Raw genomic sequence first — 25,101 nt, 5'->3', positions numbered from 1 at the left:
CTAAACAATACAGTAATTATAAACAGTTCGATTAAACCTTTGTACACTGGTAGAAACTTTGCAGTTTGTTTTTAAATTAAGTTAAAGCAACAATAGAGAGGTTGATTTAATCAGTAAAGCCTCTTTGAAGATGTCTTCACCTCTGCCAACACCAAGACCTCATGAAGTTAAACATACTCTGCACAAAAATGTATTTCATCCAAATGGTGAACGTTTACTTGCCTTCACTCAGGTTTGTTAACTAGTTAGTCTGGTTTTTTCTCTCACACAATACTTTTCAGGTGATATTATAAAAAAATCCTTATACATAAAATATAGGGTTGATACATGCTCAGTCTACTAAGGGTAACCTTGGCTAGTTTTTTAAAAAATTTAAAAAAGTTTAAGTTCATTCAGTTTTTAATATTCTTTATTTAATTTTAGTTCTAATAATTACTTTCGATGATTATAAATTTTAGGTAAAAACATATGATTAATTGAAATTAAAATACTTATAATTGTTATTTTTAAACAAGTGTGAAAATAAAATATTTACAGTATAAATTTGGTTACACTCAGGTTTGTTAACTAGTTAGTCTGGTTTTTTCTCTCACACAATACTTTTCAGGTGATATTATAAAAAAATCCTTATACATAAAATATAGGGTTGATACATGCTCAGTCTACTAAGGGTAACCTTAACTAGTTTTTTAAAAAATTTAAAAAAGTTTAAGTTCATTCAGTTTTTAATATTCTTTATTTAATTTTAGTTCTAATAATTACTTTCGATGATTATAAATTTTAGGTAAAAACATATGATTAATTGAAATTAAAATACTTATAATTGTTGTTTTTAAACAAGTGTGAAAATAAAATATTTACAGTATAAACCTTACTGATTTTAGTTTAAGGTACATAATTGTACATACAAGGTAAAAGAAGGGGTGAATTGTTATAAAAATATGTGTACAGACACAGTAGATAATTTATTTTTTTTTTAATAAAAATATGCTGAAGGGCGTAGGTGGGTCCAACATTTTTTTTTCAATATATTAAACTTATGGTTCTTATATTAAGGTAAAAATTTCTAATGAGTTTTTGAGATATAAATGTTTTTGTAAAAGTTCCTATACAAACGTATTGACCAATATTTGTTCAGTGTCAATTTTCTTGGAAATTTAGAAATTTACTAAAAATCAATCTTCTCCTTCAATTTTTGAGCAAGAGATCTCAAATTTTCAAGAAAGGTTTTCAAACTTTCAGGAAATTTTTATTATATAAATGAAAAAATCAAAACTTTTTGAAAAAATACAAAAAAAAAATCTTTTTTTGTCTTTTTAAAGTATGTATATATATATATATATATTTATAATTAAAATAAAACTCCCTCCACAGAAATTTAAAAATATTGCAATGAAAATTTCCTGAAAGTTTAAGGTGTTTATTTCAAAAAACATAGGAAAAGTTAGATTTTTAGTGAAATAGTCTTTTTTTTTGCCATTTTAGTTTGCGCCTTCCATAAGTAACCTATTGTTGCCTACAATTTGAAATCAGTAAAAAGCATGATTTTAAAAATATTAAAAAGTAAAAAAAAAAACAAAAAATAAGTGATTTTTATTTTTTTAAGTTAAAAAAATTCCTGTATTCGATCGATTAAGGCATTAGTAATTGACTTTCTGTAAAAATTTCAAGAAGATTAATTAGGAGAATATAGATATTTATTGAAAAAGTCTTTTTTTTTGTGTTTTTGGTTTGTGTTTTCTATTGGGTACCTGTTGAGCACAGCAACTTTGATTGCTTATATATCTAAAGTTACATCAAATTTTTTCAAGCAATTAAATTTGCTACTGCTCAAATAAACCCATACAAAATAAGATCAACTTGTAAAAAACAAGGTGGACCTCCCTATGTCCTTGATTAAGGTTTAGTTGTTAATATACAAGCCTTATAAGATCAGCATGATCAAACATTGCTGATCACGTTTTATTAACTATAGTACCAAAAACTAATTATTGTACTGTTATTAGTCTTTTAAATACTATTGAAACTAAAAATTTAATTATACATTTCAAAAAATACTTAGTACAAAAGAATATGTTTCATCACGCTGATCTTAAAAAAGTACTTAAGGCTATAAAGATCAAGTTATTTGAAATCAAAGTTAAGTTAGTTTTATATGAACACATAATGTTTAGTACTATAACACGGTTTCTAAAAGGGGAGATATTGTCCCATTTGGAAAATGATTATTGATAAAAAACTTATTTCTAATAAAAAATGAATTTTTCCCAAAGAGGGCAATATTTTTTTCCTACAACTACCTTAATTTTGCAGCTACTGAACTATAAGATAATTTATAGAACAAAAAATCAAGTTTACTTATGAAATATATAGAGTTTTGTAAATATATTCTGATACATGCTTATGAACATGGTCTCTATTAAACTAAGTTTTTACTATCTTAAACAAGCCAAATCTGGTTATCTTTTTTTTGATGGCAAATTGTTACAAATAGTCTGTAATAACGCTTAAATTTAAGTTAAAATTTAAATTAAGCTTAAGTTTAAATTCCATTTTAATTTTTTAAATACTTAATTTTTTTTCAATATACATTTAATTTTTGTACTTTTAAGTAGGGATTTATAATATATATTTTTCAATTAAGGTATTAAAGGATTATCTGCAAAAGGTAAATACATTAACAGTGAGAAGGACTAATCATAAAGTGACTGTATTAGTGTTGCTGTAGTTAAAGTTATTAAAAAAGTTTAACATTAAGTGAGCTACCACTCTATAAGTTAAATGTTAAATATGTCTGACAGTAGTGGTTACATAAAAGTTCAAGTTCTGACAACTCAGATTGTTATGATATTTTTTTTCAGAGGGTTTATATAGTTTATTAATTGGACGACAAAAGTTAGTTTATTTTTCAACAAATTGTGTTTGTAGGTTGCAAAAACCGAGACAAGCGGGTTGAGTTTCATGAAAAATAAAGAAAATGTTCATTATTTATGCTGTTCAGTTACTACAAAAAGACCACAAAAAGTTTACATAAGCAGGTGAATTTCATAACTGTTGTTAAAATTTATGGTGCTTTTGAGATCTACTTTCAGTTTAGTCTAAAATTTTAGTATTTCATAGTAAACAATCTTTCAATCCCTTATATTTTTCAAATAAAATTTGATACAACAAACTTTTTTTATTTTAAATTAAGTTTTTTTAAAACTAGTGATCTACCAGATCAACTCAAATTTTAATATTTTATAAACAAAACAATGTTTATTTTATTTGAACTAAATCAAACGAGATTTTCATTTGAATAAAATTTTATTCATATAGATAATAAAAATCTTATTCAAGTAGAACAGTAAAATTTATCCACAAATTAGGATCTGCCTAGATCCGGATCTTGTTTTAACAAAAAAAAATATGAAAAAATCATGAATAAATTTTTGTTATAATTAGTTATCCTATAAGTATAAGTTAAGTAGTGTACTGTGTCTGGTAGAATTATTAAATTAAGTTTATGGTGTTTTTCAGATATATTTTCAGTTTATTCTAAAATTTTAGTAATGCATAGTAAATAATTTTTCAATCCCTTATATGTTTCAAATAAAATTTTGATACAACAAACTTTTTTTATTTTAAATTAAGTTTTGTTAAAACTAGTGATCTACCAGATCAACTCAAATTTTAATATTTTATAAACAAAACAACGTTTCTTTTATTTAAATTAAATCAAACGAGATTTTCATTTGAATAAAATTTTATTCATATAGAAAATAAAAATCTTATTCAAGTAGAACAGAAAAATTTTATCCACAATTTAGGATCTGCCTAGATCCGAATCTTGTTTTAACAAAAACAATTATGAAAAAATCATAAATAATTTTTGTTATAGTTAGTTATCCTATAAGTATAAGTTAAGTAGTGTACTGTGTTTGGTAGAGTTATTAATTCTAATCATTGCCTAATGGTTAAAACAGTGTGTATTGTAATAAACTTCTTAAGTGTAAAATTGCACCTATTTATTTTTGGCTCCTGTTAGTAGAGCTATCCCTCGACAAAACTTTTAATAATTTTTCTTCTTAACTTGTTAAATAATTAGTTATACTGTAAACTTGGATAGTGTTGGCTGTTAAATTTCGAACTGTACTTGTAACTAAACACTTTGAATTAAAATTTTAAACACTAATTTTTTTTCAATTTCATGTAGTTTAGTGTAATTATTTTGTTATTTAAAAGTAAATATGTTTTATGTTTTCAGATACAGACGTCCGGATAAAGGTGACGGTTATGAGGAAAGAAGAAAATGGCCAATCGAGGAATTAACTGTTAGATTTTGTATTTTATTTCATAGGAAAAAAAAATTTGTATCTATATATATACATGTATATATATATATACATTTAATAGTAATATGATATATATAACTTATAAATTTAAACCTTTTTGTAGTTGAAATTAGTTGCATATATATACTGATAAAAATAATCAATTGAAATTTTTTTTTTGGATTTTGTGAAGCAGCTTCAATTATTTTAACTCTCCAACTTTTGCCAAAAAGTGTTTTGTAGCAATAAAAGAGTTAAAATATTCTTTATAATCAAATATCTAGATTGAAATATGTATATTTTAGTCAATGTACGTCTTACAAATGTAATGGATTGAATTAAATCTGAAAAATCTTTAAATACTTCTGTTTACTTTGTTTAAAATATATATTCTGATTTAAAATAATTACTCGACTTATCATATACCAAAGAAATTTAATATCAAAATATGCTGTTATTCAAAATAAGAATTGACATTTAAATTTATAATGTCAACTTAAACTTTGTATTTAGCTTCTATATATATAAATAAATAAAGCCGCAATTAATACTTTGTTTAAATAAATAAAAGAAAATAGTATTATATATGAATGTCTTTTATGCAACAGAATAAAAATTTTTACAAATAGTTTTTAAACTTTGTTTTATTTATTTTTGAATTTTTCGGATTAATTGACTGAACATGTAAACATGGATTATTTCTTAAAAAATCAATAAAAGTAGAACAAAAATCAAACCGAAATTTTTCAACTTAACGTATTTACATCTACAATAAAATTCAACGTTTTAAAATACTGATGCATTTAAATTAATAGATTTTTTTATAAGTTTGTAGAATTTAGCAACTAAAGAAACAGATACGGCTCCTGGTTTATATATTTTTTATACGAAAATAAATTAGGAAATAGCTTAAATGTAAATAAAATCAATTTTTGGCAAGTTTTTGATTTTAATGCAGTTTGAAAATCTTGGATGGCTAACGAATTGAATTGACTATTTCCTAACTTTGTTTTCAAAGATTAATTTGTCTTTTATTAAGTCAGTTTTTAAAGACTCTTTAATCCTTTTTAAAAAAATTTTGGAAATAAAGGTACTGACATACTTTAATTTTAAAAGATCGCGACTTAGAGACATTTGTTTTTTAAACTCAGTTTTTAAATTATCCGTATATAATCAAAGTTTGTAACTAAATTGTTAATAAAAATATACATGTATTTATTTTAGTTGGTATTCTAATTTTAAAATATGTTATACCTAAATAAGATTAAAAGTATTGATTAGAATGTTTAATGTAAAAAAACAAGGTTACATTCTTATTCAAGCATTACCTTTTTTTCTAGCTTTTTACAATAAATTAAACTTTATTATATAACAAAGTTACTTAAGTTATCTTTTTTATTTATTTGACCCCTTTTTGCTTAGTTTGGTTTTGCTATTTAAGTTAAAAATTAATGCGGTTAAAACAAATGAAAACTATAATTAATCATTTTTTGACAGTTGTACCTATTGCATTATGCTAAAGTTAATAAATTTTTCAAACTTGGTGCAATTTAAGTGTGTTTATACCAATTTGAAACAAGTTTTAGTTTCTTTCTAAGTAACTTCGCTTTTAAGTAACGATATGTTCAAAAACTTTATTTTTAAGATTCTTCACATTACTAATTGAAACATGAAATCACTTAAGCAAATGTTAAGAAATTTAAGCAGATAGTTATTGATTTAATATAAAACAAATGCAAATTGCCTTTATTTAGAAATTGTTATAATTTAAAAAACATTTCAATACTTCTTAAGCTTTTAGATAGGTTTAAGTATTTTAACAAAATGAATGATGTTAGTGCTAGATGTTTTAATATTTAACTCAATAAAATACTTATAACTTTCTTTGAAATGATTTTTTAAACCTAACAATGTTGAGATGGTTTAACAAGTGGTTTAAATGGTTATATATCTTGCATTTGTGAAAAAAAAGGAATTTTTATTAAAATTATTTTTGGTAGACAAACATCCTGAAAACGCCTTTATACGATTTTAAATTTTTAAAGATTATTTGCTTTATGACAACATTTAAGAGTAGTAATAAATTTCTATTCTTTTGAAAACATTTTTGATGACTTTAAAGATTATTTTGGTGTTTTTGATAAATATTTATTTTATAGTTTATCATTTATAAAGAGTATTTTAGATAGTGTTTCAAATTTTAAAGTTAAAAAGTCATTAAGTTTTTAAAAACTTTAAGACTTTAAGTGTAAAGTAGATTTAAAATAATTAATACAAAATCAGTTAATAAAAGCAATCGAAAGAAATCTGTAGTTTAAAAAATAGCGAAGTTTCAGCGTTTGATTGTATGTAAAAAAATATTTAAGTTAAAGTAGCATCAGTGATGTTTTAATATCTTTTTCGTCGGCCACTATCAACACTAAACTGAACAATGTGAAGGAAAAAAACTTTAACAAGTTTACACTTTAAATATTACAATGTTCAAAGATTAAGTAGGAACCGAAATAATACTCGGATACTCTTGAGGGAAATATGTTTTGATGTTTATCAATGCCATGCATCATTTTCCCAACGCGCATTAATAATAATAAGAATTTCTCTGGTTAACTTTGATCAGCGCTAGTACCATGTTGTGCTTTGATAAAAATGTTTTAACTTATACAGAAAACCCTTGTTTTGTTTCAAACATACAAAATATGTAAACTTGGTAGTGTATAGTTTCGTTTGCTTTGATGTATATTCCAGTTTCACTTGCTAAAATTATGCTAGTTGTACAAGTCATTTGATTTATTTCATTAAAAACCGAATTTGTTGTTGATTTAATATCAATTTCAAATAAATACAAACAAAACTTATCAGCTTTTAAGATTTTGTTTACTTTTAACTTAAAATATTTATTTGGCTAATATATTATTTAATTTTATTGCCTAAAAAGTGCTAGTATTTTGGTTCGAGATGTACACGCCATTTAAAATGAAATTTACATAAAAATAATTCATATGAAATTAAGGCAAAAAAAGGCTTTTTTATCCATTAATATCAATTAAGTTTTAAATAAGTTGTAAATGTAAAATAAATGCGTTAAAATCAGCAAATATTTTGTAAACATTTGTGTGCCATATTAAAAAGATCAAAAGTTGTATTATTTTTTATTTTATTATCCCCTCTTTACGTCTCCTTAGTTTAGTCTAAATATAAACTATGTTTTATTTTGTTAGATTTGTTTAACAATTTAGTCAACAGCGTATTAATCAGTGGTACAATCACAAATTGCGGTATTACGCAGTATTCAGTCATTTATCATTGATTTTATATTCACTACAGACAAACATTTTTTTACATATATTATATTTAAAACAAACAGAAAGTGGACGGCAGGGACGTTTCTCCTAGCTGCCTGCAAATCCACCTGCACTTCCAGCAGCAGAGAATTTTCAGGTTCGAGTGCACTCAACCCAATCACAAAGAGGAGTTTTTGGAAGGAATCGCTCAAGCGTGCAAGTATTTCCCGCCAAACTTGTCACCGCCAGTTTTTGAAAATTGTTCGAACAAAGTAAAGAAGAACTTGCCCAACACATCTGGTTTGTAACAGTTAATTTAGAAAATAAGTTAAATCTTTTAAAAACTTAAAACTTTCTATATTTATTTTTAATTAGTAATAAATTTTTAATATTTATACAACTTTTAGTTAAGCTTATATTGATAAAAGTTGTTCTGAATATTGAAATGTTGTGTCGTATATACAAAATCTTAAGGATTAAAACTTGATCAATACTCGATTATATTAAGAGGTATTTTATTCTATATTAAAGGTCAAATACAAAAATCACTAAAATAACTACATAATATTCTTTCTATCAATTATTGATTTTACCTTCATTATTGTTATACAACAAACGTGAAGTCATTTGAAAGTAAACAAGCTGTTGTAGTCTGCAAAAAGTGGTTAAGAAGTTGAATCAATGCGCTGTAATTAGATTAATCCAAGCGAATGAGCATTTTTAACGAAGTAATTAAGCAAATAAACCTTCCTACTACACGATCGACTCCCATCGATTAGAAGCAAATTAGCCGTAGAAGGCAAAAGAAGCAAATTTAATTTATTTCCAATTTTTCACCCGCACACATTCATCCAAATTTCTCTTTTTGCGGCCTTCTTTACACGTAAACACTTGACTGTTTACCGTTTTTAATCTTTTTTCAATGCTGTGAATTATTACAAGTCTTATACTGTGATATAGAGTTCTTTAAAAAAATAGTTTACTGGGTATAAGTCTTAAATATCCAGTGTACATATGTTTAGGACTAATGCTTATTGAATCCAGCTTTTTTCAGATTAAGTCTTATATTCTTTAATTTTTCAATTAAAAGTGTTTTAATTCAAACATAATGTACTTTATCGATATTATATGAAGATCTTTAAACTAAATTTAAGCAAAAGCATTTAACATATAATTATTTATTTCGTGGTATAACAATAAGTAAAATCAACACATTTTTATAACTGACAAAATATGTCGCAATATGTTGATATCGTCGTTGTAATTGACAATAGTTTTTAAATACGATTTTGATAAGGTTTAAAAGATTTTTATTATATCTAGAATGTTATATACATTAAAAAATATTTTAAGGATGTATAAATGTAAGGACAGTATTAGTATCGTCTTTTTAAAATAAAAATTTAATAAGATTATAAAGGTTTATAAAACAAACCAGCACTTAGTAAAATTTAAAAAAAAATTAGCATTTAAATAAATTTTAAATAAGATTTTTTTTATATCTACTTTAAAACTTTTAAAAAGCTTAATGTAGTGTAGTTAGTTTAAAAAAATCTTTGTCCCTTCAACAAAGAATATTAACTTAAAACATTAAAAAAGTGCTGAATAAAAAACTGCATAAGTATGCTTAAAATATCCTAGTTAAGTATTCTGATGAATTCGTTTTTAAACTTGTAAAGCTCTTTATATTTTTGTGAAATGTGACGATATATATGTTTTGTCCTTCTTTATTCTAGTTAATAAAAAAGAATTCTAACAAGATTTTTTAATTTATACTAATCGAAAAAAGGCTGACATTTAATTTATTCAACTATCAAAAGTTCAAAAATAGTGATACATTTGATTAATATCTAGTGAAAAAGTTTTAAAAATATTTATTGTCGCCAATGAAAACTTTTAATTTTTGAATTGTGGGTTAAATACTATTCTTGCTATAAAATATTAATACCTACAAAATATTAAGTAAAAAATCGGAGTAAGCCCTCTTCAGTGTAGTAAAATACAATTTTGATAGAATAGGTGCAAATGAGCTTAACAAGTTGCTACAGCGAATTTAAGCAGTATATACATTTAGAGTAAGCAGTGGGTGTTAATAATTTAGATGGACTACCGACTGTTCTTCAATTTCATCAAAACTCTGCTGCCAACCTTTTCCGTTCTTTTTTATGATAATTTGAAAGTTTACTGAAATTTAAAGTTTTTACTGTTACCAGTAAAAATAGCTTAGTGTTTTTATTTGAATACTTTATTTAATATAAAAACTATAAACTTACATAAAAACGTAGCTGATTAAAAATTAAAATATGCATTTTGTCATTTGTTTATTTTTATAACTAACTTAATATTGAAAGATAAGTTAATGAGTTTAATTTTAATAAACATATTTAAAAAGCTAAAAATATTATATTGAAGCATATCCAAAAAAAAATCTTAAGGCTTTAATTAACATAAATGTTTTATACCGTTTCGAAAAACTAGCTGTTCAGAGGACGTACCCTTAGATATGAATGTTTTTTAAATACAAGTTGAATATAAATTTGTTTAATTACGTCTTAATTTGCCTTGTCAATAACATTATTATTATTCGTGTGGTTGAAATAATCCAAAGTTTGTTAAGTAGTAAAAAAATAATTCACATATTCTCAATTCAATAAAGTGTATCTATTTAACGTTTTAAACAACTTTCAATGAAAACACAGGGGAAATATTCGGGAAATTTTTCAATTCAACTGGATTATCAGGTAGTTGCCACTAGTTGTCAGTGTCGTGTAGTTGTTGTAAAATGGCTGTTTTTTAAATTTGCGCTAATAAGCAGGGCTGTTTCGTGGTTGCTGATACTTGTAATAACTGTCTTAATGTCGAATAACTTAAATGTGTTAATGATAACAGAAGTACTTAATTTACTAAATAATAAACAATGAGTTTATGATAAATTTAGAAATCAAATTAACAGTATTATTCAACTTATATATGTAATTTTTATATTGTCTTTTAATATTTATTCTTAATTTAAAAAACTTAAAACTTATTTTATAACATCAAATGAAGAATTAAAAATGCTAATGTAAGAAATTTTGAAGTTAGAATATGTTCTAAAACCTTTTCAAGTCAACTTTTCAAATTGATTTTAGGATATATTTACTAATATCTAAATCTTTATTTTGTTAGCATTGTAAAATTTTAAATGTAAGCTTATAAAAAGTTGTGATTTAGTTTAAATCAAGTAGTTTAGTGATAAAAACTAATTACAATAGATAAAAATTAAATTTAGAAAAGGCTTGTAGAATACTTTAACAATTTATTATTATTTTTTTAAACATCAGTACTAAGTTCGAGTACAATATTTTATATTTAAGTTCATTTATTTCGTTAAACTAAATCAATGTTTCATTCTTTATTTGATACTGTTTTAATATCCCAAGTTACAGTTAAAGAAATAACGAAATTTTGGTTAGCATTGTAATCAATTAGGTAGTTATTTTTGTATTTTCTTTGCATTTTTAGTTAAAAAAAATTTAAAATTGTTATTAACATTAGTAATTTAAATGTGCTTAACTTTATATAAAAAACTAGTTATTTATAAAAGTAGAATTTTAAAATAAAAAAGTCTTAGGACTCACAAAATAGTTGTCTGTTTTGGTTTATATTACATATTTTTCTTTAGTAGCTTTAAAATCAGTTATATCAACTCCAAAAACCTCTGTAGAAAATATTTAAATTAATAAAACCTTAGTATTTCAGCGACTTTTTCTTAAGTACAATTTAATAGTTTATAACGTTAAATGTTTTATAGTTTATGATACATTAATAAGTTTGGTGTAGAAAATTAAAGAATTATATTGGTACTTGTGAATGTTTCAAGTTTATACGTATACGGATCGATACGCGATAAATTATTTATTTTCAAATAAAATTTTTCCGCCGCATATTGTTTATATTTGTTTCTATTTCCACTTTCGTTCCAAATTTCCCGTTTATTTATTGTCACGTTTTTTTTTTGGATGAATATATAGAACTTGTTCGCTTTATTTGATTAATAACTAGTTGTTTAAACTCATTTCTGGCTCATGTTACCTTTAAATACTTATGTTTTGATTTTTAAATTAGCTGAAAGTAGCGTAAGTGAAGTTTTACTTTAGGTTTTTTCGAAAAGCTAAAGTAATCTAAACTAAAGAACAATAATTAAAAAATCAATCAAAAAGTATGCTCTAAAGTTATCAATAATAATTATTTCACAGTTGTTACAAACACTTTTCAGCTTTTGTAAACAACTTTGCTTTAATACTTTCGAATATAATTTAACTTTATTTTTTGTTTTAGTTTTGTGCTTATCTTCAATGTTTATGTTTCCAGTTCCGTTTAAGGGTAAGTACCAAAGTAGAGAGTGGACTTTGAAGTCTCTGTAATCACAAATGTCTTGATTCAAAACACACTTTTCTATCACACGTATTTTTTATTCTATCTTTGTTATGGTTTGAAACGACATAGATAAGTAGTTTTGATGTTTGTCGTAATAGAATACCATACCAATGTACTTGAATTGCAAATTTAAAACTAAACTTGTTAAACATATAGTTAAGTATAGTTAAGTTTTTTAAAACTCTTATAAGAAATAAGATAAATTGTTTGCAAACACGAAGTTTATATCTTCTAGTTTTATAAAAATATCAAATAAGCTCAAAAAAACGTTAAAATATTGGTTGCGAAAACAAAAAAAAGTCCTGTTTCTGTATAAAATGTTTATAGCCCCCTATATGTTCTTCAAACTGGGGGAAAATGAAGTAATGTATCCAATAGGTTTTTATGAGTTATGTGATCTGATCTTAAAGTTGTCTTTAAAATATCTTTATAATTTTTCAGAAATTTTGAATTTGAAAATAAAAGTATACCAAAAATTGTTAATTTTCCATGAACTTTTTTTAAAGAAATCACTGCACTATAGAAAACCGCTAAAAAATAGCCATATATGTAAGCATTTTAGATATTTCTGTGTAGTTTAAATAGGTCTAAAGTTCTAGCTCAAATTGTGAATTTTTTGAGTATTTTCACCTTAAATGATCAAAAATTGATCTCTTTTTAAAAGTACTTGGGAGCAGAAAATAAACAAAAGAAATTTTGTAAACAAGAAGTCTTTTTCTATCCAATTATGTATGAAACTTTTTTTAAGTCACCAAAAGCAAAAAGTAAATGGCTTTTACAAGCCCACTATATAATGTTACTTACAATAAATATAATAACTGCTGCCTGTTTTTTTATCCGTTTAAAACTATAATAATAACTTTTTCAAAAAATTTGAAAAGAAAAACAAGTAAATGTTTATTATCAGTTTGAAACAAGAACTACGTTTTTGATCAAAATACTTATATTTTCAACTACTCGTATCTTGTGTCTTCATTTTAAAGTATAATTGGTATGAAAAGCACCAATTATCCAGGCTTGAATTTGCATACTACAAATATTCATCGGCGAATTTTTGTAACGTAATTTTGTTTAATAAATTTAACGCATCAAAGTTGAAGCATGCTTTCAGTGAAAAAAAAAAACATGATTTTAAAGAGCATTCAAGCACTGAAAAAAGTGCATTATGTACAAAATATGGCGAAATGTTTTCACGAACATTGTTTGCATACTAGAGAGCATTATGACGTCACGTTGCGTGTCACATTCATTGGACACGGCATCATAATTCGGTGTATTGAAAATACTCGATGCTTTTTTTTCAACTGGAAAATGTGCCTTGCAGTTTTGGAAACATTGAAACAACATTCGTTGTTTTATTAACATCTACTCAAAGATTTCTAGTCAATTGAGTGTCTCCTCATTTGTTTAGCATTGTAAACCTTGCATGTGTTTGAAACCGACAATAAGTAAATTCAACTGCTTCTGAATTTTTTATTTGGATAATAGAGAAATTTATTGATTTTTATGAAAAAGTAACGTATGTTGTGAATATTTCCTCAGTTTTTTTTACATATCGCAAGCTTACATGTTTGCGAACTCTGAACGCAGTACCGCAGTTTCGTTCAAACTTCAACAACTTCTTGCGAACAGACTTGCGGTCGCAAATGAGCTCGAACCAGCGGGAGGTGGCGGAGAGGGGCGCGAAGGTGTCGGAGCTGGAGTCGCGGACGCAGGACATGGCCGACCAGGCGAAGACGTTCAGCGAGACGGCGCGCGACCTGGCGGCCCACTACAGGGGAAAGTGACAACTTTCAGTTCAGAAGGACACAATGTTGAGATCTTCCAAGTTATTTTTGTTTTTTACCAAGTCGTTTTTTGAACATCACCGGTCAGGCGTTGAGAACGTGTAAAAGTTTTAAATTAATTTTTTGGATTAAATTGACTTTGAATTGATATTTTATGAAGTTCGTAAATTAATTTTCCATTAAATGTTATTAAAATTAAACTTATACCTTGAAGCAGTGGCTGTCGAATTTTTTAAAAATCAGTGCACAATTTTATTTCGAAACAAAAACCTTACAAACTGGATTTTTATATAGACATTTTTTAATTAAACTACTATTGTTGTAATTAAATTGTGTTGGTTGCTACATAGAATTTTGTCATTTATTAACATTTATCAAGAAAAATTATTTTCTGATAATGTACAACATTTTGTTTTTAAAAATTTTACTACAAATGTTTTTCATTTGAAAATCAAAATATGTTTTTTATTTTATATAGTTGTATTAGTGTGCAGAAACTAATATAAAACTAGTTACAAGTAGGAAACAATTTAGTTACTTCACATGAACTTTAAACAAAAACAGCATTGTTGAACTTGTTTTATTTTTTCTTTATTTTGATTCAGCTACTCTCTCTGTACGACAAGCAATTAACTTTCATAACGAAAATAAACTGTGTCCTTAAATCTCAAACTTTTCCATGCATTTCGTTGTTTAAAACATTTTTTTATAAGTATTATTTATGACAGTTTGATTTTAATATTTTATTTGAAAAGCGTATAATTTAAATAGTTTCATATAAGTTACTAAAACTTATTTTTTTAACGTGCTAATTTACTTTGTCATATTTTTAACTTTTGTTTTTTACTAATACTGATTCTCTATAATATGTAGCAGTTTTTGAAATTGCAGTCTTTCATTTATTCTTGCTTTTTGTGTTCTCGTTTTATACTAAATACAACTTACTACTTGGATTTCAAAAGTTGTTGTACAATTATTATGTGATAAAATAAAAAGTTTTGATGCTTCTAAATAAAAAATAGACGTATATGCTTAAAACATATTGAAAAAACTGAACCTTTTCGTAAAAAGAATTTCAAATACACTAAGTACAGCTATGTATAACATCTGAAACGTTATATGGTCGCTTGATTTTGTCCCACTGTGATGCGTGCATATACTGAAAAAACTGACAGTAAAAGTAAACAATTATGTTTTATTATTCCTGTTTGTCAAGTTGAGATGGCTCTTTTCTGAGTTGTTTCAATAAAAATAAAATTTTGATCAGGTTTTATTTTGATTCCATTAAGTTTCTTAAACTTTTTGACTTTATTTTAAAGTTAACTAGGTATAATTAGTTTAAACAAATTAAAAAGACAATATTTAATAAGAATACTTTTAAACAATTAGAAAAAATATTTTGTTGATATTCTACAATTAAAAAATATACAAATTTAATGCAACCTAAATAGCTTTTAATCATTTTTTTGAGCTGCCTTCACATATATCTTTATATTTTGACGAACTTGAGCGTTTATTTTTACAATAAGACATGACACTTATAAACCATTAGATTTTTATAAAACGTTATACTGCAATTTTAAACAAACGATTAACTAAAACAGGTGTTACGTACCAATAAGAATTTTGTCTAAATATTATTTCAATCTTTATAAATGATTGTTTACCAAAATTTTGTTATTAGTCTTGTAATTTATCTTACTATGTAATGATAATGTATAAATTTTTATATCGTGTTAATTAATTTGTCTCTTATATTTATTTTTAGCACTAATTCTAGTTATTTTGCCTCGTTTTATTTTTATAAAAACTAATGTAAAGTCAAAGCTCCAACAAAATAAACTATGAAAAAATTAGGTGTATCTCTTTAAAACAGGGTTTCCCAAAGTGGGCCAAATGGCACCCTTAGGGGCTATGAGCATTAAAGGGGCTATGAGATCATAATTTGAAATTTACACGAGATATTCTGGAGTTGATGATGAACAGCAAAAGATAAAAATATTTAAGGCATTTTTAATGTTAGTTTTGAAACTTATCCTAGATATTATGAAAACATTTTTGGAAATGAAGGAGGCTACAAGCCGTAAAAGGGAAAACCACAAGTCCATAGTTTGAAATTTACATTAGATATTCTTGAGTTGATGATAAATAAATAAAAAAGTTGTAGAAAATTTTATAGCTAGTTTTTTGATAAATCTTGTTGGTGGGGGCCACAGCTTTTAAATTTCTTTGAAGAGTGCCTTTTGAAAAAATCTTTGGGAAACCCAACTTTAAAATGATCTTTTTTAAGAATTGAATAGTGGTGCACCCGAGTCAAAATGGTTATTTTAATTTATTTTTCCATTTTATAAGCTTCAACTTAAATTTTTCAAGGTGATTTTTCAGAAAAATATTTCACAGTACCACATATTGAAGCAACTTAAGGTTCTTCGCACAGAGTTTCATATAACAGACATCACATCTGTAGTCGCCACAGCTTGAAAAAATTATTTTTTGTCTTAATGTTAACAACTAAGTAATTAAAAAACTAGTCAAAAATCAACTTTTTCAACAAACAATCTATTCAATTTTTTACAAATTTTTTTATTTATTTTAAAGTTATTACTCTAATATAGGGGTGGGCAACGTAAATAATTGACGGGCCATATCCAAAAAAAATTAGTCCTCAGCGGGTCGGATCATTTCGAGTAAGTGATCTACCGGATTCAGTTGGACCTTTTTTAGATCTGGATCTTTATTCATAATGTTATCCGGGTCCGGTTAAATACTAATTTTAGATAAGGTTTCGTACCCTAATAGAACTAATTTCAAAAGACTTGGATCCGGCTGGATGCTAATTGATCTGGTGTTTTAAAATTTTGAATCAATTTATTAATTACCAAGGTTCTCAAGTATAAAATTTTAAGCTAATCTTTATTAGGTAATCATAATTCTATATTTATTTCAACTCTGGACCGAATTAATACTAGTTAGTTTTAAAAAAACAATAATTTACTCACAAAAAGATACTCGAGCCTAAGATTTCAAACAAAAACATTAAAATTTTTTAACTATTCGAAATATTCTAATTTTGGTAATCCTTGGCTCGAGGCTACATTAATAATGTTATTCATAACTTAACTAACATTACAATATTAAACTACTATCTTTCATTTTAAAAAAACTTATAAAGATTAATTCAAAATTTTGTTAGATTGTATACTGTTATTACAAACATACTAAATAAACTTCCTAAACAAATAATATTTAAAGTTAATGAGATATTGTTTTGAAATATTTCATCAGTTGGTCAACATTAAACTTAACCATTTATTTAATCAAAAATTCCTTGATTAAAATATCAATAGCAGAAAAGAGTGCAAACTGTAGTTTCAACTTGGAATATTCTACTAAAATGTTAAGTTGATCAGTTTTACTCATAGTAGGTGTCAATGCTATTAAAACTACTTTTCTTAACATTTATAAGAACAACTCACTACACATCTGGGAATAACATCAATTTTTTATATGTAATTTTTTATGAAAATCATTATGATAGGCAAGATCATCAAAGTTAGTTCAGCGAACAATTTTTTTTGATAACTTGAGAAAGAATTAATTCAACTGACTTGAAACAAAACAAGGTACTACAACAAAACAGTGTTTTTATTACTACAAAAATTAAAAGTCATTTTAAAAAACTTTTTCACGTTTAAGTCTTACAGTTTATTTTGTGAAAATAATTTAAAAAAGGTTTTGTACAAAATTTGTAATATTTATATTTGCTTTTAGGATTTCATATAAATTTTATTTGCCGAGCGGACCGGATCATCCACTCGCGGGCCGGATTCCATTTAAATTAAAAAAAGGTTTGGGGGCCGGTCATTTTGACTCCGGGGGCCGGATCCGGGCCGTACGTTGCCCACCCCTTCTCTATATACATGGGTCTTTACGGTGTTCACTAAAGTTATTTTGGAGTGCACAACACTTTTTTAACGGTTTTCAAGCTGATTTTTACTAAAGTAGAGTCAAAGTGCAAACTTGTTCAGAGTTTTAAAATGAATTGTTAGAGTTAGCTGCTTGTCTAGTACTTTCATTAAACTTAATAAGTTAAATGTTTCATTGCAGAAAAAAGTAGAGATTGTTTTTACTATTAATAATTACAAACCTATGAAATGAAAATTAATAAACTTCGCCAAAAACATTAGATTTTTTTAAACTTTTTAAGTCTTTACAAACTTTTAAAACCATACAATTGGGAAACGATTAGCCAGAAAACATGAGCTAGAAGGTAAATTAAAGTAGTTTGTATCTTATAATTTTGACCTTTTTTCTTCTTTTATGTATTTTCCTGAAAGTTAAACATAAAGTTATCGTTAAGAATGATGAAGATTACAAACTGGATAAAGCTATTAATGACCTTTTGATTAAGTTAAGTTATAACTAAAGAAAACTACTTCCGTGACAAATACTCAGACTTCTGGGTTTAAACACTTTAAGTTCTTTAGTAAAAACTTCTTGCAACTATAGCAGTTGATTATCTAGTTATGATTCTAGCTGCCTGTCCTCCTGAATTTTTTTATTGGCTATAGTTGATATGAAAAAGACAAAGGAAAAATGTTTAAAATTTTTGATGATAAGAGCATCGGAAGTTTTCATGTAAAAAGAAAGTTTTTTAGGTTAGTTTTAAGCGCATAAATTGCAGTAGGATTAAAAAGTAGGAGTTTAATTAAAAGTGTTTACGTGTTTCTATCACTAGAAGCTCACTAAATTACAGTTTAGGTGCAAAGTTTATTTTTTTAAGCAGTTTACTGGTCGAATATTTTTTGTTAACTTGAAGACCACTGTTCTAATAAAGCTTTTCTCTTTTAGTTAAAGTTTCTATATCTCTATAACTGTCATCTGTCCTTCTGCTAATACGATTTAACCTTTGAGAATTTACGAAAAACTATTAAAACATCCGACCTTTGCGCATTAAGAGACTCAAAGCTATTTTAATAGACTAAAGGCGGAATTTTATTAATTTTTTTACACTTAATTCAGTACAACGACATTAAACAAAAAAATAACCTAGGAAATTTAATAACTAAACGACTGTTATTAATTTTGATTTTAGAATCTGTAAAATTTTATGCAACTATAAGATTTAGTGTACAACAGTAGTACTTTAAAGTTTTAAGTTGGTGTTTAAAACACAGCATATCTGATTACAAAGAGAACGCCAGTTTAAAATCTTAACAGAAAAAAAGTTAATAAATCTATGCAAAAAGCTTTGACTTTCTTATAAACTCCTTTCTGTTTAAATAAAATACAAACTTAGAGTTAGATTGTTAACAGCTAAAGCGTTATACATCTAACGTAAATTAAAAAAATAGTTACAGACGAATAACTTTATTTTAAGATTTAACGCTTTAAATAACTGAATAAATGTTCCAAAATGTTATTTTCAAAGTTAAGAAACCAGAGTGGTAAAAACACTCATTTTTATTATTTACCCAACAAGCTTATTGTTGCAAGCTGCCTCACTAAAAAAAAACTCACGAAGAATATCAAAATAAATTGTAACGTTAGCTGCAAGATACTTCCCTTTATTTGGGCTGTTTAAAATATTTGGTAAGAAGATTTTTATATAAAACGATATCTTTTGTGATAAAAAAAAAACTTTAGAACTTTATTACTTAAAAAACACTTTAAATTTCTAGTGTGTTTATTTGTTGTTTTATGTTTATTGTGCAATATTGGATTCCAAATAGTGGATTTTTGAAGAAAGAAAATAATTTCTCAAAATTTTTTGGTTCAAGGACCTCGATACGCAAAAAGACCTCTCGGTCATCGAGTTGCATACCCAGTTTAATATAAATTATAATGAGCTAAAAATAAAAAAATGAAAAGGAAAAAAAAAGTTTACTGTCAAAACTTAAACTCTAAAACGAAAAACTCTATGAAAAATGAGACTATTAAGCTTTACAAAATTAAATATTTTTCTAAAAAAATATCCAAAAAAATAAAAAAGAATTTATTTACAATAGTATCTAACATTATACACACATAGAATATATATTGAACTCTACGTTAAAAGTTAAGGTTTCAACCTGAATTGATTTTATTTTCAAAGTTTATCAACAGTTTTAGAAAATAATTTAACTTTTCAAATGATTAAAAAAAAAAATTAATTAATAAAGAATTTTTAAGTTCTTTTAAAAAGTATGTTTAAGAATTTAGATTCTACTATCAACTTATTTTAACTTATTTAAAATAGATAGTAATAAAAAAAAAGCTATAAAAAAAAACTAAATCTAAAGCGATAACTTAATACATAAAAAAACATTTTTAAATAGATAAATATTTATATAAAAAGGTACTACTGAAAGGATGATTTTTAAAAAGTATATCTTTACCTTGTAAAGCATGTACCATTTATACAAAACTAAAAAAAAGTGAATAAAAAATCTGTAAGGGAAGGCTAAGGAAGAAAACTATATGTATAGAAAAAAAAGGTAGTCAATTTAGATTAAGTTAATATTTTATAACTAACTTTAAACAATTTTTTTAATTAAAAATTACTGATTTTTTAAAAGTTTTTTATACTACTTAAATTAATTCTTCTTAAGTTTTACATGATTTAGTATTTCTCTCAGTTCATTGGTAAAAAAAGTGATAAAAATATTAAAATAAAATAAACTCATTAAAAGTACTCAAACAATTTAACTTATCTAGTATACTTCGAACAAAAATAGATGTAATAGCTGTAACGTTTAAATCGCCAACTTAACTTTGTTAATATGAAAAGTATAATAAGTAGAAAAATGTTTTATCAGTGTGGTAACGCATTAAAAACATTTTTTGGACTTTAAGAAATTTGCATTAAAAAAAGTGTTATTAGATGACTTTTTTTAACTCAGCTTTTTTTGCCCTTTTTTAATGAAAACTGTAAGCAAAAACAAGATTTTACAGTTAATTAAAATTAATTTTAATGAAGTTTTTAATGTATTGAATTTGAGTAAAAAATTATACATACATAGAATATATAGCCATTCATTTATAAAATACGACATTTTTATTAAATTTTATTTACTTTATTTCGCTGATAATAACACTATAATGTTTGAAATTTCAACGATGTCAAATAGTTTGTTAAAGTTTTACCATATACTTTATAAAAGTTATTATGTGAGCATTATATCAAATAATTTTATATTCCTAAAATTATAACTAAGTATAAAGAAACTAAAACATGTGTTTAAATCTAAAGTATATATAATAAGTTTTAATTTATATAAAAAGTGAATTTTCCTAGGTTTTTCGACTTATAATGTTTAATTTTTTTTACTAAAATGTTCAAAGATTTTCTATTATAAAAATAAGTACTACGTTCAAAGATTTTGTAGGAACCGTAATTAGCGTTTTGTACTAAAAAAAATTGTAACGAGAAAATTAACATTTACGAATAAATACTCGATGTTCATTTTTTAGTTTAACTAAAACTGCATAATGTTCTACATTGTAGATGGAAAGTTTGAATATTGTTTTAAGTATAGCAATAACTTTTTTATTAATTCTCATATAAGTTTTTTTAAGACTTTGTTGTAATAAAAAGTATAAGTTTTAGAATAACATATAATATAATGTTTTTTGAGTAAATTTACTACACACAAAGATGACTTCACGTTTTTAAATAAGATAAATCAAAGCGGTTTTATAACATAATGCGCATGTTTGTGTTAGTTTTGTTACTTAAAAGTTTTTTTTTTCTTGTACATTTTAAGAATTACTACCTTAAAGTACATTGGTAATCTATTTTTATTTTAGTTTAATTATACTGCTCGTAAAATTCTTACCAAGTTATAGGAAATATGTTTTGTCTAATAAGTGTTTATAGAATTCATTATTTAAGTGTTAAATAAGGGTGAAAAGAGTTTTATAATTTGCAGGCTAATTTTTTTACCAAAAGTTTTTTGCGGGCCGCACTTCATAGAAAAATTTTTTTTTTTCAAGCTGCAGTTACTTTAAAAAAATTAAAAAGATATGAAATAATAGAAAATTAATAATAGTTAAAAATGGAGCTTTACTGTAAGTTCTATTACTAAAACTAAACTTTTTTATTTATTTTAGAAAGGGTTTTTTTTTCTGAAAAGTATATCGCGGACCGCAAAATGATGCTTTGAGGGCCCCTTGGTGCAATTGATATATTGAGTTAAAAAAGTACGAAATTGTTTTGTAAAATAATTGAGAACAAATAAAGTTAAAACAATTTAATAAACTTTTTAAAAGTTTTGCGCGAAAAAGTCGTGATGACGTAACGACTAGATTACCGCAACGTTTTTACACAACTTTCTTAAAAGCATTCGAATATTTTTGCTTTCTAACATCGATGTTTATTTAACAGGTATGTATTTTGTACTGCGCGAAGCAGTTTAAATAGTTCGTCTAAACTTATCATAGAATAATGGATGAAATTACTTTAAATAGTTTTATTTGTAAAAAAAGTTGAAAAGTAGACTCATTAAATTGTAACAAGTTCTCTTTTATTGGAACAAAGGTTATTATAATCTAGTTGGAGTAAAAGTTGTTTTATTTAAATTATGGTGACGATAGTTACATTTTTGTTAAAGGTGCATTCTAGTTGTCCAAAAACTGGTGTACAGTTAAGAGTGAATAGGTAAAGAGAAGAAAAGAGTAGAAATCTGATTAAGTCTTTACTTATACAATTTTTTTTAATGCGAATAAGATAAAAATGCTTAACAAATACAAACTAAAACAGTGAATTTGAAATGAAAAATACAACAAATAAGCTAGAGTAAAATTATAAGTGATAAAAAATAATTAGATAAAAATGGAAAAATAACTACAGGAAGAAACTCTTGCACGAAGGATAACTTTTGCTCGGGTTGAATTTTTTTTTAATTAATTATTTTTTTACTATCATACTTATTTGACTTATTTTTTTGTTTATTATATAACATTTTTTGTAATATCACTATTACCCATAAAACTTGTCCTTATTGGTTTTTTTTTTTGCTCTCGTACAAAATTGACTCATCATGCAAACATGTGTTGGTGCAGAAATGTATTCGTGCAAAAATGCTTTCGTATATATTTAACCCGTCCTAATTTAAAACATCTCATCTCAACTTTGCTGAAAATTGCTACTAGTTATCAAGAAGTATTACTATTCTAAATGAAGCTCACAAGTCAATAAAAAAATTCTGTGGTAGAAAATAAGTTGGCTATTTTTAAAAATCTTGTCAAACATCAAAAAATATTGACTCAAACTTTTGTATCTAGAGAGAACAATCACAGAAAACTATATGAGTTTGCAATATAAAGAAAAAAGAAAATTTAGTTATAAACTATTTTACACAAAATTGTTTTCTAATTGGTTTAATTTCGAAATGAGTCAGTTAATTTCAAAAAAAAAAATTAAGAGTAAAAACAAATAAATTAAACAAATATTAAAAATTTTAATAAAAAAACTGTATTACGACTTTGAAAGTGTGTGATTACTTTGAGACTTAAATTTATAAAAAAGAATTTGAGAATTTTGCTTAGAAAAAGGCTAGTATGCTTAAAGATCAGTCTGTCTTTTACTTTATATATTTTTTACTTTCGTGCAAAATTGTCTTCGTACAAAAAATTTTCGTGCATATTTTACCCGTTCCCTGTTTAAGTACTTTTGTGCAGTTCGATCAGGACTTTTTAATAACTTTTGCTATTGACTGTTAATTTATATTACAGTTACAACTTTAATGCTCAAATTCCACGAATAATACCTAAAATGTTAAACTACTAACACATGAGGTTATAAACTTATTTTAACTGTTTAAGAAGTAAAGATTTTTAAACCTTTAAAAAGTATCTAATAACATAATTTAAAATTTTATTTTATTGCACAATTTTTATCATTATGACAAGTAAATTTTTATAGAAATATTTAAAATTATGCTGAGAGAAATCATAACATAGCTAAAGCTAATATGACCTATTCAGTACAAAACAAAAATATAAAATAAAGCACATAAAAGTGTTTAAAAAATGTTTATAAAATTTATATAACTTAACACAGCATATCTTCAAACATTTTCAATAATAAAGTAGTCAATAATAAAATAACAACATAAAATTTATATATTTTTAAAATTTACTTTAAAGATTGAAAGATTGTGAGGTAAATCATAAGCATTTTAATTAACTGAGAAGTTACTGGTGTTATAATGAATAAAGTTGTTTTTAATCTCCGTAAAAGTTAAAGTGGTACTTTTTAGTTTGAAGTAAATGTTTAGTATTTGTGAACATAGACAATATAAATAAAACTAACTTAATGATAATAAAATGTATGACTCGTTAACTAACATTTTTAGCTAAATATAAATGTACTGTTACACGTTCTTATGGTTTTTGTTAAATGAGTATTTTTATTATAAGCTTTTATATCAATTTAAAAACTTAGCCGTAGTTTATCTGAAAAAACTTTTAACAGTACTCTTTTTAATAATTTATGGTTTTTCGACGTTAAGTCATTAAATATTTTCAAATGAATGATCATTGTAAGTTTTTGTAAATCTCTTTTTATAATAATTCAAAAGGTTAATAAATTTGTAATTAAGATAGTAAAGTTTCTCTTAAAAGTAGATTTTTAAAACATGTATCATGATTTTTTTATCTGAAGTATTTTTATATGAGAATAATTTCTACTTGATGATAATAAGTTACACTTTTAGAGGTTTTATATACTTAATGCTTGAGTAATATTGTTTACACAAAATGACTTTGTTAGAAAGAGCAATATATTATCACCTTAGAAGCAACAAACTTTAAGTAGCTTTATCATTTAATTTTAAAAAACTTGTAAAGGAATACTTGGTAGTTTCAAAATGGTAGTTATAATAGAATTCTATAAGTAAAAATGTTCTTTGTACAATTAACTTTTTTTGTTTAGTTCAAAAAATATTATTATTTTATCTACTTGAGGCTACGGTATATATATTTTTTGAAATGAGTTTGATTTTGAAAAATTTGTAATTAAGATAAATCTGAATATAATGAGTAATAATTTAACTTTACTTTTAGAAAAAAAGGAAGCAATTTAAATAATAATATATTATTAAGTTAGCGTTTCCAACTCACTATTTTTTTTTATTAATCTCTTTTGATTTTGTTATTTAGTCTTCATTGAAGCTTATTTTAATTACTGTTAATTTAACTAAGTCACTCTATATTTATGTTTACATTTTAATCACTTGATGTCGTCGGAGTAGAAAAAATGAAAGTAAATAAGTATTTATATTTATTATGAAATTATTAGTCACTGTATTAAAATGTATT

General features: G+C 24.7%; 1 protein-coding gene across 2 annotated transcripts; it reads left to right on the top strand.

The window, feature by feature from the left end:
• The first annotated feature begins 24 nt into the window (after positions 1-24).
• Positions 25-14,747, top strand: LOC145842097 (syntaxin-binding protein 6-like). 2 transcript variants are annotated; one of them, XM_082949478.1, is made up of 6 exons: positions 25-232; positions 2,929-3,038; positions 4,247-4,313; positions 7,678-7,894; positions 10,294-10,335; positions 13,646-14,747. In XM_082949478.1, the coding sequence occupies exons 1-6, from the start codon at positions 131-133 to the stop codon at positions 13,798-13,800; spliced, it is 693 nt and encodes a 230-aa protein (XP_082805604.1). In that variant the 5' UTR covers positions 25-130; the 3' UTR covers positions 13,801-14,747. The 2 variants fall into 2 exon arrangements, with proteins under 2 accessions (XP_082805604.1, XP_082805605.1); XM_082949479.1 differs by lacking the exon at positions 10,294-10,335.
• The last annotated feature ends 10,354 nt before the right edge of the window (positions 14,748-25,101 follow it).

Source organism: Thalia democratica, chromosome 8, assembly GCF_965202585.1.
Source record: "Thalia democratica chromosome 8, ktThaDemo2.hap1.1, whole genome shotgun sequence".
NCBI lineage: Eukaryota > Metazoa > Chordata > Thaliacea > Salpida > Salpidae > Thalia > Thalia democratica.
This window is presented reverse-complemented; position numbering and strand designations above follow the sequence as displayed.

Bases quoted from the DNA above. Each gene is read 5' to 3' on its own strand.
- LOC145842097 (XM_082949478.1), top strand. From the start codon at position 131: ATGTCTTCACCTCTGCCAACACCAAGACCTCATGAAGTTAAACATACT. The intron at 7,895-10,293 runs GTTTGTAACAGT...ATGAAAACACAG, and splicing joins GAACTTGCCCAACACATCTG to GGGAAATATTCGGGAAATTT. The intron at 10,336-13,645 runs GTAGTTGCCACT...TCTTGCGAACAG, and splicing joins CAATTCAACTGGATTATCAG to ACTTGCGGTCGCAAATGAGC.